At 43.3% G+C, this 18796-nt stretch overlaps 3 protein-coding genes across 3 annotated transcripts; 1 reads left to right on the top strand and 2 right to left on the bottom strand.

Annotated features, from left to right (window-relative positions):
* Positions 1–4992: 4992 nt before the first annotated feature.
* On the bottom strand, positions 4993–7099 carry LOC128729202 (casein kinase I-like). The gene is made up of 2 exons (XM_053822859.1): positions 6258–7099; positions 4993–6064 (listed from the first exon to the last, which is right to left on the bottom strand). Exons 1-2 carry the CDS (start codon positions 7079–7081, stop codon positions 5893–5895), a joined length of 996 nt encoding a protein of 331 aa, XP_053678834.1. The 5' UTR covers positions 7082–7099; the 3' UTR covers positions 4993–5892.
* A 2861-nt stretch (positions 7100–9960) lies between these two features.
* On the top strand, positions 9961–11749 carry LOC128729343 (ras-related protein Rab-40C). Its single transcript, XM_053823020.1, has 3 exons — positions 9961–9993; positions 10505–10678; positions 10780–11749. The coding sequence occupies exons 2-3, from the start codon at positions 10552–10554 to the stop codon at positions 11439–11441; spliced, it is 789 nt and encodes a 262-aa protein (XP_053678995.1). The 5' UTR covers positions 9961–9993; positions 10505–10551; the 3' UTR covers positions 11442–11749.
* A 1408-nt stretch (positions 11750–13157) lies between these two features.
* Positions 13158–15179, bottom strand: LOC128728937 (sodium channel protein Nach). Its single transcript, XM_053822588.1, has 3 exons — positions 14398–15179; positions 13817–14320; positions 13158–13728 (listed from the first exon to the last, which is right to left on the bottom strand). Exons 1-3 carry the CDS (start codon positions 15177–15179, stop codon positions 13158–13160), a joined length of 1857 nt encoding a protein of 618 aa, XP_053678563.1.
* Positions 15180–18796: the final 3617 nt, after the last annotated feature.

The raw sequence follows: 18796 nt of genomic DNA, 5'->3' as shown, positions 1-18796 counted from the left end.
TAGAAGCAAATGTTGATCTCGTCTACATAGATTAGTGTATAGAAAAGCTGGTCGAGCAGCAATTGTGCAAATTTTACTAGATGAAAATCAAATTCTTTGAATCTCTATTCCTTTGTAACGCTCACGCAGTTAACGACGGAACAAACGACTAAGCAATGCAAGGCTACCCAGAAGAGAAGCTTCCTCACATTGTGTCACTAATGTCATATCGAAATGTCAAACTATTTCCAATTCAAAAAAACATAAACAAATAATTCTAGACCGTTAAACCAATATAGATCAACTTAAATTTGAATAACATGGAGAAATATTTTACAAGGCGAATTAAACTAAATTTTTATTATTTTGCTAGAGTACTAGAAAGTATTTTTGATGTACCTTATTCATAAGAACGTAGAAATATTAATTTTAATACCTGCCCATGATAGATCCACTCCGTATATAGTTTTGTGTGCACCTTCACCATAAATTTGAATCAACAGTAATTTTAGAAATATTCATCAGGAAATACGCAATTTTTGTTAAACTCATTTCGTTGATATATATTTTAACATAACGTAGGTTCGTTATAGAGCTCAAGTTAGTATAGCTTGTAAGCCAACTTTAAAACTGATAGCAGATATCATACTTAAACCATGATTTGGCCGTGGACTGAAACGTTGATATTATTGAAAAATAAAGAGAAATCATGCCAATGTTTATTGGTTTTAAGACTAAGTAGTCAGTAGTGTTCGAACACGCTATACTCCACGCGCTCATTCATAGCTATCATATGAAGGCTTATGCAGATTTTTAAAACAAAAATAAATAAAGTTGTGTTAAAACTTATTAATCGAATATTTCTTAATAATATATATCGTCGATAGCTACAGCCTCTATCATGTTTTTGACAATTCGGTTATTAGTCATTTTGCCTAAAATACAAAAATATATTTGAATTATTGTGATTCGTCACTTCACGATAGTTCTATATATATTATTATATATTATATATATATTATATATATATATATTATTATTATATATTATATTTTAATAATTTAAATTAATTCAGCTGTAATCATAATCCATATAAGTTATTTAGATTTTACGGATACAGCCTCAAATAAAATGTACTCACGAAGCTCAGTTATAATTCAAATCAAAAGCACGTATCTATAACTACAGAACGTATCAGCTCAATAAAATTGAATTCTCATAATGTAGCTGAATATTAATCCTCACAATATAATCAATAGCTAGAAATAATGAAATAATAACATGTGTTTGATGCATTCTCGAAATACCAACGATCTTGGAAACACCTTTGTTAAGAAATACTATTAGGACGTACAAAGTAGGCATGTGCTATTTTTTTTGGTAATCGTATATTTTTGTATAAATCGGCGATTCATAACTGAACTGGTAATGATACTTCTCTTGTACATGGATATAACATGCTGCGTATGCTAAACTTACATATGTTTTGCGTAAATCTATTTACGTGAAGTTGTAATTTATTTGATGAACATGTAGTATGCTAACAGACGATAATTTGAGTGCAAGCGTGTATAATTTTTTCAGAGGTAAAAACATTGTTCGGTAGTTTCTGTAAATTTTATTGAACCAAGTGATTGCAATTGTTAGTATCGATTGATTTATCGAGCGATATCATACTGCAATTATAAATTTACAGCAAATTAGTTCAAAAATAAGGATGAAGGAGATTGAATTAAAGAAAAACAAACATGCAGAGCGGGAACGATAAAAAAGAGCGAAAAGGTTTATTTAACAATATATTGCTGACATTTCTATGGTTAAATTTTTCTCATTTTTTAAAACATTCGTGAAACTGCATCTAAGTTGTGAATACAAAGAAGGCAAAACAAACTATAAATTGATAAAAACCATAATCGATCCCGGAGTATTTGCTTAGAAATAATAGGCAATAGTGCAGCAACTGTTTAAGCTGCGCTCGAATGCTATAATTTTTTAACGCATACTGAAGAACAATGAATTTTCGTTGACTAAAGGAAAAAAAACGCAGAGTGTTGCCACTAGGTATCATACTGAAGCAAACGGTATCGGATGTAATACCTAGGATTTGTGACTCCTGGCATCTTTAACATACAAGTCGACGTTCATAGTGGTTAATGCTTCATTGATTTATTCTAATCTGTTCGGAATTTCTATTTACGCTGAACTGTTACTAATTGTTGCGTACGTGATATACTCTCATGCACACACTCAAACGCACACAAAAACACACACTCGCGCGCACACACTCATTCATACCTATGCACACCAAAACACGCACGTACACACGACTGAATGTGTGAAAATTACTTTGCTGCATGCTCTGCGCCCAAAATTTAGCGCGCGCGATGACGGTTCTCCGGGATGTAGGTTTTACGTTCAGCTTGGTGTATCTTGTATTTGTATTCATTTTAAGCATCGTAGTCATTCGTTATTCATCGTAAAATATATAACTACATATTAGTAATATTCATTATGCTTTCCACAGTCGATACTTAATTGTTACTTCACTAGTGCCTTGCACGCCCGAGGGAGTACAAAATGTCCCTAAATTCATCTTTCCTTCTTGAGGTCACACCGAGAGCTTTTTGTCTAGTAATCTGGCTCGATAGTTTTCTCTTTGCCTTCTCCTCGCGCTTATATATTCCTTTCCTTCTGTATTTCATCTAGATTAGTTACGCAACTTCTGCAAACAATCACGACACTTGTGATAACACGCTTTTTAGGGTCCCTTCAAAAGCAACGTACATACTGTTCGTGTGATTACGCTGTACTTTAGGACGGCTGGAGTGAGCCCGTGGGTGGTTTTGCTACCATTTCCGGTGTACAAACTTCGTTCGCAGTAGGTATTGCAGATTGCAGCAACACAATGTGCAAAGTAAACAATCGTAGTTATTTCCGTTCGCTAATGCAAAGTTTAGAACGCATGGAGTTTTAAATCGTCGCTTCTTAGACAAAGTAAACGTCGATCTTCATAAGTGTGACATTAGTTCTGAAACGCTCACATATTCCGGTTGGCTACTGATGTGTTTTATGAAAAGCTTGACGTTCTATTCAGCAAACTGGTCAAGACTATGAAAGCTCAAGCTCTGGAGAATGTACCTAGATCCAGTGCTTCCATGCGCCTCGGAGGTACAATTCTTAACAAGTTTTTGGGCCCTGTGGGCTTGATTAAACACATCCAAGGAGCTACTAGGATGACCGCACACACAAAACTCGTCAGGTGGCGGCGGTGGGCTGGCCATGTCGGGCGTTCTGATTCATAAAGGAGCATTCTTTTAGGGCCGAAGCTAAGACGCAAGGACGACCGCCTGATCGGGAAAGGACGTGGTTTCTTCTTCGCCAGGCTTGAATCACAAAGCAGTTGATGCGCCTGACAAGAAGCATTCAGGTCCCAGCTGCGAACTAAACGAATTAATTTGGTCCGATTTAATACTATTTTTCATATCGGGCATATGCGATTGTGCTCATTGTTAGTGCTGTCTCACACCTGCAGTCCAAGTAATTCTTCCGAACGTAAAAACTTAAGAAATCATGCTTTTGAAACGTGCTTCACCATGCTTTTTTAGATATAAAACATATTTTTCTGATTATGATTTTTTTTTGTTTCTCCTCCAAGATATTTTAGTTTTTGCTGCGCAGAACATTCGGGCACGTGAAAGTTAAATAAACTACGTTTGGCTGCAATTGTAGCGTCTGTGTGAAACAGCAGTCCTATTTTATTTCTCTGCTTTCACTAAATGTACGCGTGTAAACTGCGAAAAATAATCATAGCGTAGAGAAATTGAGATCCCTAGAAAAAGAAAAATGTGTCGGTCTCACAATCCAGAGATTGTGAAGATGATGAACACAAGAACCGAAACTTAACTCATTCTCGATTACGTTGATTACGACGCATTTTCGATATCTGGACGCAAATGCCACATAAACATAGTCTCCGTGTTATTTAGTTTGATAAGAAAACCTACACAGTTATATTTAAATTAGCAGACTAACTGCGGACCTTATGAAGGGCTGACTATCCGGCTATCTTAAAATTATTAAACCAGTGAAAGAGATGTTTAAAAATCACCCATTATTCAAACAAAAGCAGAATAAATCGTTACCGGCAAGGCAAAACTGGCCAACTGTGGATGCAAAAATGAAACACAATGGAAAATAATCAAAAAGTTACAAAGTTTTTAATTATTTTCCTTCAGTAACCAGCATACAAAGCACAATTCTCGTTTCCTGGATGGTCTCTTAAACTGCAAACGTAATAACCATTTAGATACATAAAAAAAATTTGGATTCGACAATCGATTGGACTAGCCTTCTTTGTTCGAAGACATGCATCTGTCTTTGTTTTCTGTTTTTGGATTAAAAAATTTATGGGGTCCAGAATTATTGAAAGGACAGCGGTGTTAGAACCCACACCGCTTTTGATTATAGTGCAACTCTCCACCAAGCACGATACGGAGTCCTAATAAAGATTACATAATGCATTAATTTACACAAAGTGGGTTGCCTAGATCTGTTTTTGATGCATAGATCTGTTTTTGGATTAAAAAATTAATAGGGTCCAGAATTATTGCACGGACAGCGGGGTTAGAACCCACACCGCCTTTGATTATAGTGCAACTCTCCACCAAGCACGATACGGAGTCCTAATAAAGATTACATAATGCATTAATTTACACAAAGTGGGTTGCCTAGATCTGTTTTTGATGCATAGATCTGTTTTTGGATTAAAAAATTAACAGGGTCCAGAATTATTGCACGGACAGCGGGGTTAGAACCCACACCGCCTTTGATTATAGTGCAACTCTCCACCAAGCATGATACGGAGTCCTAATAAAGATTACATAATGCATTAATTTAAACAAAGTGAGTTGCCTAGATCTGTTTTTGATGCATAGATCTGTTTTTGGATTAAAAAATTAATAGGGTCCAGAATCATTGCACGGACAGCGGAGTTAGAACCCACACCGCCTTTGATTGTAGTACAACTCTCTATCAAGTACGATACGGAGTCCGAGTAAAGATTACATAATGTATTAATTTACCCAAAGTGGGTTGCCTAACATGACTTGATGGGTTGGTTATTTGGTTTCTGAATTGTTGAATATCATTGCGTTGTGCTGTACGCACGTTATTGACAATCTGTATCGTCATGAAAATAGCCGCACAACTGTTTTGAACTTATTTCTATTAACAAAAAAAAATTCGAACGAGACTACTTCGAAGAGGATAATGATCCGTTCAATCTCTTCTCAGTATAGACTTTTTTTGCAACCATCGTTAGCCAGTTCACCGTCTGCTATCATGAATGCCAAAATTAGTAGTTGTAGATCGTAGCTGGTAGCTATTGATGATCTGTGTATAATGTCTGAGGCGTCTCATTCTATCCAGTTATAAATAATTTCACCAGTTTAGCTCATGCCGCTATGCATACGCTATTGCTCGTAATGCGCGTGAAACTATGTTCGATGCTGTCCGACCATCCGATATTACTGCAAATCTGCTAACTTTTACGCCTGTTGTTTCCTGCTAAGTGTGATCAACTTAGATGGTCGACTGAACCTTTAACGCCGTGATCTTCAGCCGGTAGAGCCCACATGAACGTCCCGTTTACATTTCCCTACCATCATGTTTCGTATTACCTCACATTTTTATCGAAGGATGTTACGTACCGAGAGAAGTAACTTTTTATTCTTATTCTAGTTGTAGTATGCGACATCTTATCTAACGAGCTTGTCCAGTACATTCTAAATTTTCTGTTACTATACGCTGTTTTATCATCCACCACTTTACGTCTTTTGCGTTAGAAATATACCACAAGCCGTTCTATACATTCTCCACATAAAATGATGCAAGTCCTTGTTCAATTCACTGCTCCTATTCATCCGTATCGCTGGAAAGCTTATCTTTATCACGTCGCTCCTCTCGTTTGTTTTCTCCGGATGTAACAGCGGGCGGGTTATTGCTGCCCTGTTGCATTGCTCGCTGCTTCATTATTGTCCAATCAAATGTGTAGTCGTACTGGTGATTGAGGGTACGGAACAAGATTCTGAAACGTAAATAGAATATAAAATGAATAAATTAAAAAAAATATCACATCGAGTACACTTGTGTAAAATCTAAAATTTTAGTGCCTAAAAAAACATATTCTACATGTTAGCCTGTACTTTCGAAATGGAATTAATCGTGGCTATCGTTTGCTCGACAGTCGAAAGAAAAGCAATAATGAACACATTACTCACCTGAATAGTTGTCTCAGATACATATAGTCAGGTCCTTCCTCGAAGCGCAAACTGCGGCAGTAGTTGAGATACATAGAGAATTCCGCCGGGAAGCCCTTACAGAGCACCTCGATCGGTGTGGACATCTTCTTCTCAGATATTTTCTCGTACTTCTGCTTCTTGTTGGTTGCCTTCAATCCCTGCCAGGGCAGCGAGCCGCGATTGAAGTACATCATCACGTAACCCAAGGATTCCATGTCATCGCGGCGACTCTGCTCAATGCCCAGATGGGCGTTGATCGAGGCATAGCGCGCGGTACCGGTCAGGTTCTTGTCCTCTCTGTAAGTGATATGGATGCGCGAGCGGAAGTCGCGGTACTTCTTCGCCAGACCGAAGTCGATCAGAAACAGCTTGTTGCAGTGCCTTCCGATGCCCATCAGAAAGTTATCCGGTTTTATGTCACGGTGGATAAAGTTCTTCATGTGTAAGTACTCAAGACGACCGATCATCTGGTCAACCAGCATCAGCACGGTTTTGATTGTGAAATGGCGACTGCAAAAGTTGAACAGATCCTCTAGCGATGGTCCGAGTAAATCCATCACCAGCACATGGTAGCTGCGCTCCTGACCGAAGTAGCGAATGTGCGGGATGCCAACGCCACCCGTCAACACTTTGTACAGCTTGTACTCGTACGTGAGCTGCGGATGACGCGCCAAAATGCTCTCCACCTTCAGGGCGACTTCCTCACCATTGGTGATGTTTATGCCAAGGTAAATGTCCCCGAACGAGCCCGAGCCAATCTTACGGATTATGCGGTACTTTCCCGCGACGATGAAGTCATTCATTTTTACAGTGTGTACTAAATCGCTCTCGAGACAAATTATTGGCTGTTTTAGGCTACAGCTCCACTCAGATTGTTTTAAGGATCCCTTGTCGGTGCCTTCTTGATTGTGTGGTTTGAATCCGTTGATTGATATATCAGAGGCTAAGAAGATCCAACTACGCTGTATCCTCTTGTGCCTTGCCGTGCGAGAATGAAGTTACGACACTTCAAGTGATTGATTGGTGTTTCTCTTGGAAAGATGCTACCATGTGTTAATAACAAATCGACACTAAGAATAGATAAAGTAAAAGTAATGATCATCATTGACTGCACTTCAAAATGAAATATATAATTACAAGTATCATTAAACATGAAGTAAAATTTCTTAAAATTGTACAATTACAACAAGCACATTCTGAATAACTGGAAAATATGCAAAGACTGCGTTGTGCATTAATCAAACATATACGTTTCACATACAACTTTTATTACTGCTTATACGCTTGCTTTATAACCAATAAAATGCGTTTACCATATTTCTGGGCATATCTTCATTTTTTTTGGATTAAAATAACGTTACCTTTTTCTCGTACCATACGAACACTACTACTGGCAAAGCAAAATACTTGTACGCCTACCTACATACTGCATACAAGCATTCGTCATACATAGTCGTTCTGACGAACTGGGACTCATAATTAGATAACTAACTAAAATGAAAGTCGATTGCGTTCCAAATGCAACAAATTAATATAGCACGATCGATCAGAAAGTAAAAAAATACACCGAGCACCACAGATAATAATTTTTTGATTTAGAGATAGCATGGTAATCGCGTCAAATGTGCTCACTAACACATTCATTGTCACACACGCGTTCAGCATTCACACAAACACATGCATCGCACACACTTCCGAATGAACTGCGTGACTGCGATGTTGCCAATCTACGTCCATGCCCTTTTTGCAGATTCCTTTGTAACATAACAAGTATATCGAACTAGCATTTACTTTGCACATTCCATGCTCATGGCACTGCATTTAGGTTAATTGGGGGGCAAAATATATTATTCAATGTACTAATCGCACTTACGTTTAACTATGGAGCGTTTTTCTGCACTGCCTTTACGACTTTTTTATAGATGTTACACGGCTTCGTTCTTCCTACCCACTTCGTACTCCTTTCGATACTATGTAGCGAATCTGCTCTCAACAGCTTGTATTCCCGTCACCGTTAATATAGGCTGCCAAAATAACCGACACTAAACTGATTCATCATTCAACAGCACGATTAGCAGCTGCCAATTAAGAAAATTATTTCTTACTAACCACAGCGGAACTCAAACGATATCCACATCGACCAAGTGTCAATATGGCGGACCTACGAAACTTCAATTACGAGCCTATTACACCAGAACGACGATGGTAATTTGCTGTCAAACTTTTTTTTCTTATGGTTGACAGCAAATGTCACACGATTAATGTAGCCCAAAGAAAGAGACCCAAAAGTAGATGCTGTCATTTGAAAAAAACCACATATATTGTTCTAATAACTTTGTTCGTGGAAGGAGAATCCACAAGCTCGACAGTATGTTTTTCCTCAGAATTTCTGTAGATTTTTTTGCTGTGTTATTCCCATAGAAATATAAATCGATAACAGCAATATTTTAGTTTAGATCTTTTGCTTTTTCAATATTTTCTGGAAAGATGCTCTGTCATTCGGCCTGAAGACTCGGAATAGTTACCTTGTGCATACAACAGTCTACAACCATTTGGCTTGAGAGCCGTTTACGTTATGTTTTTGTCTAAGTATGGCCTATTTCTTCATGTACTGAAAAGATAATATTAACACCTTGCGTGCCAAGCGTTTTTTTAGGAAAGTGCACAAAATGCCACGATTCAAGCGATTCTTGCTCATACGTCAGAGCCTCGGTTGCACTGGCTCTAATTCTTAACGTTCTACGTTTGTGATGAATTTTTGGTTTTCTTTGCATTCATTCGTATTTTTATTCGGTCACAAATGCGATAAGTGAGAATAATAGCTGTTCTAAATATTCAAAAATTGCATTTTAAAATGATGCGTTTTTGCCGTAACCCAAAAATGGGTGACATGGCGTTTTGTAAAAATTTACATCACCCACTTTTTGGGTGATGTGGCACTCAAGGTGTTAATCATGTTGTGTACAAAGCCTTTACTTTTTTTCATTGAACATTGTATATTTCAATTTTATTTCACAGCTTCAATGAGATTTTGTTTACCTTGGCATGCAGTTGCTAATAACATACTCAGTATGCGAAGATTAGTGAATCGGTTTCCATTCAAAGCCATATTGATATTCTTTCTAACGTTTAATTACCGAGTGCAACTGATTTAAATTTTCGTTACACTGGTTTGATGTTTTGAAAAGCCTCTTGAATGCGAACTTTATAAAAAAAGATTTGGCTAAGATTTTAGTCTTTTTCTTAGTGGACTGAGTCTTATTGCCTGAGGCAGTTCCCTTTATTAGTATGAATTATGAATGTTCGTTTAATCTCACATTTTTGTCTGTACACTGGCAGGAAAAAGATAACTGATCTGCTCAGTTTATACATATTTTATTCTTCATATTATGATTCATGATCAGGATTTTGACGTAATAAGTCTGACAGCTTTTCATAACATGTAGCGACATTCGGGTATGTACCAAGTTCTTTATACAGGATTCCGAGAAATTTCGATAAATGGAAAAGTACTATTGACAGTTTAGCTCAAACAGTGACAGAATATCACTTCTTTTCAATTTTCTTTGTTCATGTAGAATCGCGATGCTCAGCTTCTGCTACACTGTGTTTTCATTGCATCAACGGACTGATTCAAGAATATCCAACCCCTTGTACATCTGATCTAGCAGCAGTAGTTGAACAATACGTTATAGTGGAGTCGGGATAATCTATGGTATGTTTGTTCGAGATATGTGGTAGTATATTATATGAATGCATAGCATAGGAAAGTAGTCGCGAAAGCTGTGACGCGGTTGGATCTTTTCGATAGAGATGAATGTTATGTTACACTGAAGCGAAACGATGTATTTACAACCACCAGATGCTAGTAGCACCCTCTATTCATGCGTTTCGTTCTAAGTCTGTGAATGGAATTCCTGTTGTTGATTAAACATGAATGCCTTCGTAAATGAAAGTGCGTGGAATGTGTTGAATTCGTCATAGTGGGGGTCTGGTTGGCCGTGGGCGGATGACATTCGAGTCGAAGGTAAACAGATCCGCACGCCGTTTGTCCGCCTGCTAGATGTCAAAACAAGCCAACATGACTTAGATCTGCTAGTGAAGAAAGATGGTGCTTTTGCGAACAAATTTGTGTGTTTGGTACGGAAAACGCACCTCGAGACTCAACCACGACAACAACACCGTTTGGCGATCTAATCCGTGCTTGATTTTATTTTATCCCACAGATGGAAGCAAAAGCGCGCTAAACTGTAAACGCTATCAACGCAGAACTATGGCAAAGGAGTATGATTATCTGCTGAAGGTACTCTTGGTTGGTGACAGCGACGTGGGCAAACAGGAAATACTTTCCGGCCTGGATGACGGCTCCACGGAAAGCCCATTCTGCAGCGGCAGTGGCAGTACGTATTCTGCGAGTGTCGTTCGTTGCACAATCGCATCAGTTTGCTCGAACGTGCGTTGAAACGCAAGCAGCTAACCATACGTACCTTGTCCCTTTTAGCGGCGCATAAAACGACCACAATTCTGCTGGATGGCAAGCGGGTGAAGCTGCAAATCTGGGACACTTCTGGGCAGGGCCGGTTTTGTACCATCATCCGGTCATACTCTCGCGGCGCCCAGGGCATCATCCTTGTCTACGACATCACGAACAAGTGGAGCTTCGACGGGCTCAACCGCTGGCTTAAGGAGGTGGAGGAGCACGCCCCAGGTGTGCCGAAGGTGCTGGTCGGCAACAGGCTGCACTTGGCGTTCAAACGGCAGGTGGCGGCCAAACAGGCTGAACTGTACGCGTCTCGCAACAAGATGGCCTGCTTCGAGATATCGCCGCTGTGCGATTTTAACATTCGCGAGTCGTTCTGCGAGCTCGCCCGCATGGCCCTGCATCGGAACGGGATGGAACGCATTTGGCGTTCGAACAAGGTACTATCGTTGCAGGAACTGTGCTGTCGAAGCATCTGCAGGCGAACGAATGTATATACCATTGATAGCCTTCCGCTGCCACCGTCGGTGAAGTCGTATCTGAGATCGTACGCGCTGACCTCGTCCCAGTGCTTAAACACGGTGCTGAACAATTCAGCCTCGATAGCGAAGAATCTCAAAAGCAAGACGACTACGTCGTACCACCTGAAGCATAACGTTCGTAATGGATGCGTGATTTCTTGATTGTCATCGTAAGGCGTGTGTTTCCTTACTGCCGCTGTCCTTGCGTGTATCCGGCGTGGATATAAAGTGCGATGAAGAAAAGCGACGAGTTAGATAGGATAGTCAGCTCACAATAGAGCGAGAAAAGATAGCATTGAACGCTCAAACTGGCTACCATCTAGTTAACTTTGTGCTAGGCTTTCTTGTAATACTAATTCGATCCTCAGCAGTCGGTTTTTTTAACGTTAATGTCGTACTCAATAGCATACTGCCTATGTCGTCCGCGATTACTAGATTACTTATCGGTTTTAAGTCCCAGCGGGTACGTTTTCTTAAACATACCTCTGTGAACTATCACCTCCTTATCCGGTCTATCGCAACCGTGAAACGGAAGATTCTCTCGTAAAGTCGTAAAGACGGAATCAGTAAGAGAAACATTTTCTCATCGTATTCCTAGCGGCCAGCGAGCCCGGGCGGACGATACACACACAACGTACATTAAGATACTTTGGAGACTAATTAGTATCCTTTCCTTAACGAACGTAGGCATTGATAAAGAATGAACCAAATACTAATTTTATTAACATGTGAGATCGAATGTGCGCGCCAATAACCCCTAACATTGCATGTAACACATTGGTGGTGAGGTTTTTTTTTTAATTATGCATACTTGCAGGTTAAATCTGCCAAACAACAACAGAGAGTGTGATTATCATATTGTTAGTAAGTTCAGCGTTCAACCTCAGGCAACGAGTGGTGTAACAGAGAATTTAAAAAGGGCTTTCCTAATCGGTAGTGTCCTTGTAGAATTGTTTCATTTTGTTTTTTTTTGTTAGTTAGTTTGTTTTGCTATATCATCTTGTAGTATTCAATCACATCCTTGGGTTTGGTGTGCATCGAGTGGGCAGGCGCGGACGCCAACTCAGAGTCATTTAGCTAAGCTACAACTAATCCTTAACATGTAATACAACAAACGACAGACTCCGGACGGCCGGTGCCGTTCCCGCGCGCACTAGCAACAGTCGCCCATGTGTATAGTTTGATAATTTATCATGTACTGTCATGTAGCAGCCCGACACCCACATTTAACAACACAAATTATCACACCTAGCGTGTAAGCGATGCAGTACGGATTTGCAGCGTGGTCGGTACAAGCCACCAGGCAAACTTTTTCTATCACTTTTTACTTCGACAACATATGACGGCGCGGTTGGGCTTTGCCGATGGGTGCAGATTCCATGTGAGATATATTCCAGGGTCGTTCAGCATTAAAAATGTTGGCAAGGGATCTTAAAACAAAACGAAAAAGATCGCAACAAGAACGGCGCAAACTAGATGTTTGGTAGTATTAACGGTCGTATGTGACGTGTAGCATTCAGGAGCAAAAGCGAAAAAGAAACATAAGTACAGTGAGGGGACTGAGTCTTTTTTTTTTGAAAAAAAAAAACTACAACAAAAACTCAAAACTGAATCCAAATTTGTCAAAAAAAATTAAATATATATACTTATACATATATAAAAGTACAATCAAGAAACACACAGCTACGGGCACTGTTGTGCGACACAATTTAACAGCAGCACGATGCTGTGAGTGGCACAAAACGAAGACTCAGCGAGAAGCTATGATTTCAGTTTATTTATCAGGTGTTTTTATTTGTTTAAGTAGCCATGTACGATGCAGTGGAAATAAAAAAAGTATACTACGAATTATTAAACGTGTCGTTTCCATCACCATACCTACGGCAAATACCCGTCGTAGATGTAGCCTCCTGTCTCGCCATACTGGAGTGCCTTCTTCTCTGCGTGCCTGGTATGGCTCGCGTAGCTGACATGGCCCTGCTGAAACAGGCCGTGCTTCTTCTGCGCTTGGTGCCGCAGCTGATTCAACCGGTTCCGGTTCACACCGGCGTAGGCTGGAACCTCTCCACTGCGGTACTGGGCCGCCTTGTACTCGCTCGTGATCAGCTTCACGAACACCTGCTGCTTGTCGGGTGGCGTCACCTGCGGTGGTGCGATCGGTCTAAGGCCCAGCTCGTGGCGGCTCATCGACTTGATGACCTGCTCCTTTTCGATCGCTTCCAGCTCGTCTCGGTTCTTGTACAGCATGCAGAACGCGCGCATCGTGAAGAAGTACAGTATCTCGACACCTGACAGCAAGCTGAAGCCCAGGAACAGCCCGGCGATGCCACCGAATGACACCAGCAGGTCTACCCAGCCGAACAATACCTCACGCTTGTAGCGAATTATCGGCCAGGTTAGGTACTCGATCGTGACCTGCGCCTCCTGTTGCTCCTCTTCCGTCTTCATGCTGCGGGGGGGAGTGTGGAAAAAAAAGAGGACAGGATCTGTAGAGTACGCACAGCAGCGTAGAGTATCACCAGCAGGGCTTCACTTACATCTTGGAGTACTTCTCGATGTCATACACCGTGTTGAGGCAACCGAGCTCGCAACCCTGGCAGCTATGGATGCTGGTGATATTGTCGGTGTACTCGCTCAGACACTGAAAGCTACCAGCGGTACAGGTCGGGATCGTACGTACCGGTGCGTAGAACGGTGGGACACACTTGCAGAACTTGAGGCTCTTCGCGATGCGGCACTCCTTCATGCAACCGGAGAAGGTGTACGCGTCCTGGTAGTACTGCAGCTTCTCCTCCTCCGGGAAGATGCACTTCCGCTGCCCGATCGAGAGCTGCTGAGCGTCCTCGGTGGTGTACGTCTGCTTCATTGAGATGAGGAACTCCACCTTCGAGTCGACGTCCCACATCACCTGCGGTTGGAAGTCCCAGCCGGAGATCTCGTTGTACGAGTGCACGAAGATGTTGCTTTCACGCAGTGGCTCGAACGTCAGCGCCCACTTCTTGTCCGTCTCGAACAGCACGTACACCTCGGTGTTGAGGATCCTGGTATGAAGAGAGACGGCGCGTTGTGAGCAGGTGTAGCAGGCAAAGTACAACAGGCACCAATGCGGGCTACTTACTCAACGCGCCAGTTGTTGGTGTAGCGAGCGTTAAACGCATAGCAGAACCCGTGCTCGGTGTACATCGGTTTGAACATCTCACAGCACTCGATGTCCTCGTCCTTGTACCGGCAGGCAGCGAATGTGTCGTTACAACGCACCGCCACCTTGAACACCAGCTCACGCAGGCTCGCCGTCCGCAGCGCAGGTGTACTAGGCATGTCACTCAACATGGCCGCCACCTCACGGATGCTGTCATACGACAGCTGCGTCAGCAACCTCAGGAAGGGCTCGAACGCCTCACCACCTGGCTCATACCCGGCCAGGTGCTGATGGGCTTCCCGCTGCACCGCCTCCTCATCATACGGCGCCGTTGGGCAGACGAGCACGGTCGGGAAGATCACCTGCTGGTTGTGGAAGTCCGTATCCAGCCCGGTGATGGTCGGGTTCGTCTGGAACTTCTCCCACAGGCTGAAGATGATCACGACCGCTGCGATGAAGCCAAATGCGACGAAGCAGAACCACATGAACCGCTCGAAGAATGGCCGGCCCTCTTCGGCGATGTACCGTACACCGTGTAGCGTCGAGTTGTCGAAGAACTCCTTCGTCTGGAAAATGAAGCTGCGCCGGAATAGCCGTAGGGTGTCGAACACTGACCGAGAGCGGGACCCGGTCGCCATCAGAGTCCGCCCCTGCCGGATTGCCTTCATCGTCCTGGTGAGGCGTCGCCTTGCCCGCACCCGCCCAACCCCGCTCGGGACCACCACTTGCTCCTGGTTGCGTTTCGTTGCTTGCTGATCCATGTTCTCAGGTGGCTGGACCGTAACTGCTGCCCTGATGTGCGTGATCCTGCCCGCACATCCAAGGACTCTCGGACCGTTTGCGTGACCTAGCGTCATTAGTGGCGGAGACAGAGTGGTCGGTTAATCACGTGTATGGAGGTGGAGGAGACGGTTGATGATATCAGACACCTCGATCGAACTGGCGAGTCACGCACAGCTTGGTGACGGTTCTCGATGTTCCGGTAGCTTGAAGAAGTAGAATGATCCACGCCTTGGTTGAGTGCAGAACGGCTTCCAGGTACGTGGGCAGGTGTCGGAGCGTGTAGGCTTGGCAGTACTGTACGCACACAATCTACGTCTCAAAATGGCGCTCATTCTGGGGAACACCATCGTACAATCAACTACACTTACAGGGCACGGGATCAGGCTACAATCAAACGAGTGTGACCTTGCTGGGTGTAGACACTGTGACGCAGTAGTAGTTCGAGCGAAGAGGCGTAATTGTGTTATTTCCTGCTGCAAACAGGACTTGGTATGTTTAGTCATCTTGCCACTGGACGGCTTGGTTGTGTAGTGGGGCAATCGGAATTGGTGTCGAGATGAGTAAAATACCTGCCAGGAACATGTAAAATAATATTCTATTTGACCTTTCTCTAATTTGATGCATTAAAAAGTTGTTAATTATTGCGTAGCCTAAGCTTTCACACACCATAAGGTCTCGAATGCTTATTTGATGTGTTCTAAAGGCTAGATATAATGAAAAACAATTTCTAGCGTTTAATACCTTTTATATTTATATGTTACATACATGTAAAGTGTTTCATTTTCCGATTGTATTTCCCCGAATAGGTTCAAAAAGCCACTTGTATGACTTGTATGGTACAGAAACATTTTTTCTAAAATACAATTAACGTAGAAGAATGAGAATGCCAACTTTAGCAATTAATCTCTCTCCACACAAAACGATCGTTTGTAATATAACAAATTCTGCAAAATTGAACAACATACTTTTTTCCTCAATCTGTAAGGATCTTTTAAGGAACTGTGACTATCTGCTGTACTCTTTCTCTCCTGCAAACGCTTCCACAACGGCCAGAGACAACTGATGGTGGGTGAAAATGCTCACCTAAAAATGGCTACTACATCAATTGCACGTTCCGCTGGTTTCGTTTCAATCTGGATTTTGCAGGATAGAACCGAGACAACCAAAAAAAACCCCCAGAAAAATCTCGGGCAATCATTAACACGTATGGTGCTGCTCAGAAACCGATCTCAAATCTTAAATATCTTCAAATTTCCCTTAAGTATTCGTTCCCTTCATGACAGGGTTAGTTTGCTTGTGGATCAAGCACTTTTAAACAAGGTGCTTTTTGCTTGGTACGCCCAATTGTGCCATAAATTTTTACTCTCATTTTCCGAGAATACCTTTACAGCTTAGTCGAAGGCCGTGGGCCGCATGGGATCCACAAATTTGCTCCACATTAATGGCACGGAATTCGTTCTTATCAACTATATCGGTGGGGGAGTTTGTTGATGTACGGTAGCCTTTCGCCCGGAAGAACGATAAGCCCTATTTGCCGGAAGTACGATAAGCGCAGAAGTATGTACCGCAATGTACACCGTTGCACACCAAACGAGGTTGCCTTCGCCTAAACCCTTAAGCCCTTAAGCACCACGTTAGGGCGCCATTCAGCAATTCAGTTCTTTTTTTTTTGCGTGGTTTTTGTGTGATTCCAACAACGGGTTCGGGTGGGGAATTCGCGAAAAAAAATTCGCCCCATCGGAAGAGGGGCATGTAGAAAAGGAGTCAAATCCTCGACCCCTTTCCCCACTTCCCTCCACACACCGGTGCTCCCGCTAAATACTGATATTGGGAAGCGATAAGTCGAAATTTGCGATGCCCCCAAGCGAGACCCTTAAAAAAGGGGTGGAAGCTCAAGAATGCGGCACCGGCGGGTGCAACCTGCTTGCGGCTGCTAGGACGAGACCTTATGAGGGTTCGGGGGGTGGGGGGGGGGGGAGGTGAAACACCTAAGCACCCCTATTTTCGGCGGGTGCAGCGAAAAAGGCTCGATAGGAGGCTGCGACCATGCACAGCAGCGACGCGACGCGGGAGGACCACTACGAGGGTGGAGCAGGAGTGTGGGGGATGGGGGGTGGGGATGGAGGTGGAGGGTGAAAGGAGACGAAGGGTTGTCGAACCTTGAGCGAAACCATTCATTAGAGACCGACCGTTCCCGGCCTTGCTGTGGCTTAGAATACGGATGATACCCTTTAGTTTCTTGTTTCTTTTTTTTTTTGTGGGCATTTTGGTTTTCTTACTTTTCTTCTTCTTTTCGTTCCTTGCTTTTTTTTTCGGGGGGGGGGGGCTTTTTTGGTTTTTCGCAGTAGCTCGCACGGTGAATCATCGCGCGATTTCCGCTCGCGAGACCCTTGGGAAAAAGGGAATCGTGACGAAAATAGCCCATCCGAGAGGGAGAAAAAGAAGAAGAACAAGAGGGAGAAAAAGAGGGAGAGAAAAAAAAGCCCCCAAGCCATGGCTAAATGCGGGTTTCCAGGCGTTGCACACACACACACACACAAAAAGCCCCACCGATCGACGGTAGAAAAACGGCGTTTCAAAATTCGCGCAGCCTTTTTTTTTACTCAACCCCCTCCACCCCCCCCCCCCCTTCCTCCACCCTTCCTTCCTATCACCCACCGCACCGCTTACTGGCGCCAGAAGAAGCCCGCGCGCGCCCTTGTCCTTGTGTTTTGGTTCGTGTGTGGCGTGAAAGAGCAACCAAAAAAAAAAACGAAACAAAAACGAAAAGAAGAAGAAGAAGAAGCGCAACAAAAATGGCGCACCCCCGCCATAACCACACGAAGGTGACGCATCCGGAAAGCGGGGCTGGTGGCTGGCGGGAAAAACTAGAGCACGTCAAGACGTGCGACATCCGCACCGAGGCTCGTGCGTTTATTTACCCCTTCGGGCACACACGCACGCACGCACACACGTGTGTTCGATGCGCATTTGCGCAAATTGCACTCGTGACGCAATTTGGGGCGCGATTTGCGTCCACACGAACGGAACGGAACGGTTGATTGGGATCCCGGGGACGGATATTGACCCGGTGTGGTGGGGGGGGAAGGGAAACCGATGACACTGACACCGTCACCGCTAGAAGAAGGGGGAGGGGGAGGGTGAAGAAAAATTAAAAAAAAAAAAACCATCCCCCTCGAGGTCATTAATATTCATACGCGCCCGGTTCGGATTGGGCGTTTTTTTCTTCCTTTTCTTTTTTTCTTTCTCTCGCTCTCCTGGTTTTGTTTTGTTTTTGCTTTTGTTTGTTTGTTGTTTTTTTTTGGGTGGTGGGCGCGAGGGTGTGAGGGGGTAACTGGATCACTCGGTGCGGTCGGGTGCGGTCGGGTGCGGGTGGCCTTGCCATGTGGCCACTGTCACCCCCCCCCTCCCCCCTGCCACCCTTAACCCCCTCCCCGCCGGGATCCAACCGCGACGCATTCCCACGGGTGGCGTCCCCCGCTGGCCAACCCGCGCCCTAATCTGGCACGATCGGCGCGACACCTCCACGGCACGTGTGTGTGTGTGTGTTCTCGCGGCAATATGGCGAAACCCCCCAGCCCCCCCACCACACCCG

Source organism: Anopheles nili, chromosome X, assembly GCF_943737925.1.
Source record: "Anopheles nili chromosome X, idAnoNiliSN_F5_01, whole genome shotgun sequence".
In the NCBI taxonomy this organism is placed as follows: domain Eukaryota; kingdom Metazoa; phylum Arthropoda; class Insecta; order Diptera; family Culicidae; genus Anopheles; species Anopheles nili.
The sequence above is the reverse complement of the archived record's forward strand: the minus strand, read 5'-3'. Positions and strand labels throughout refer to the sequence as shown.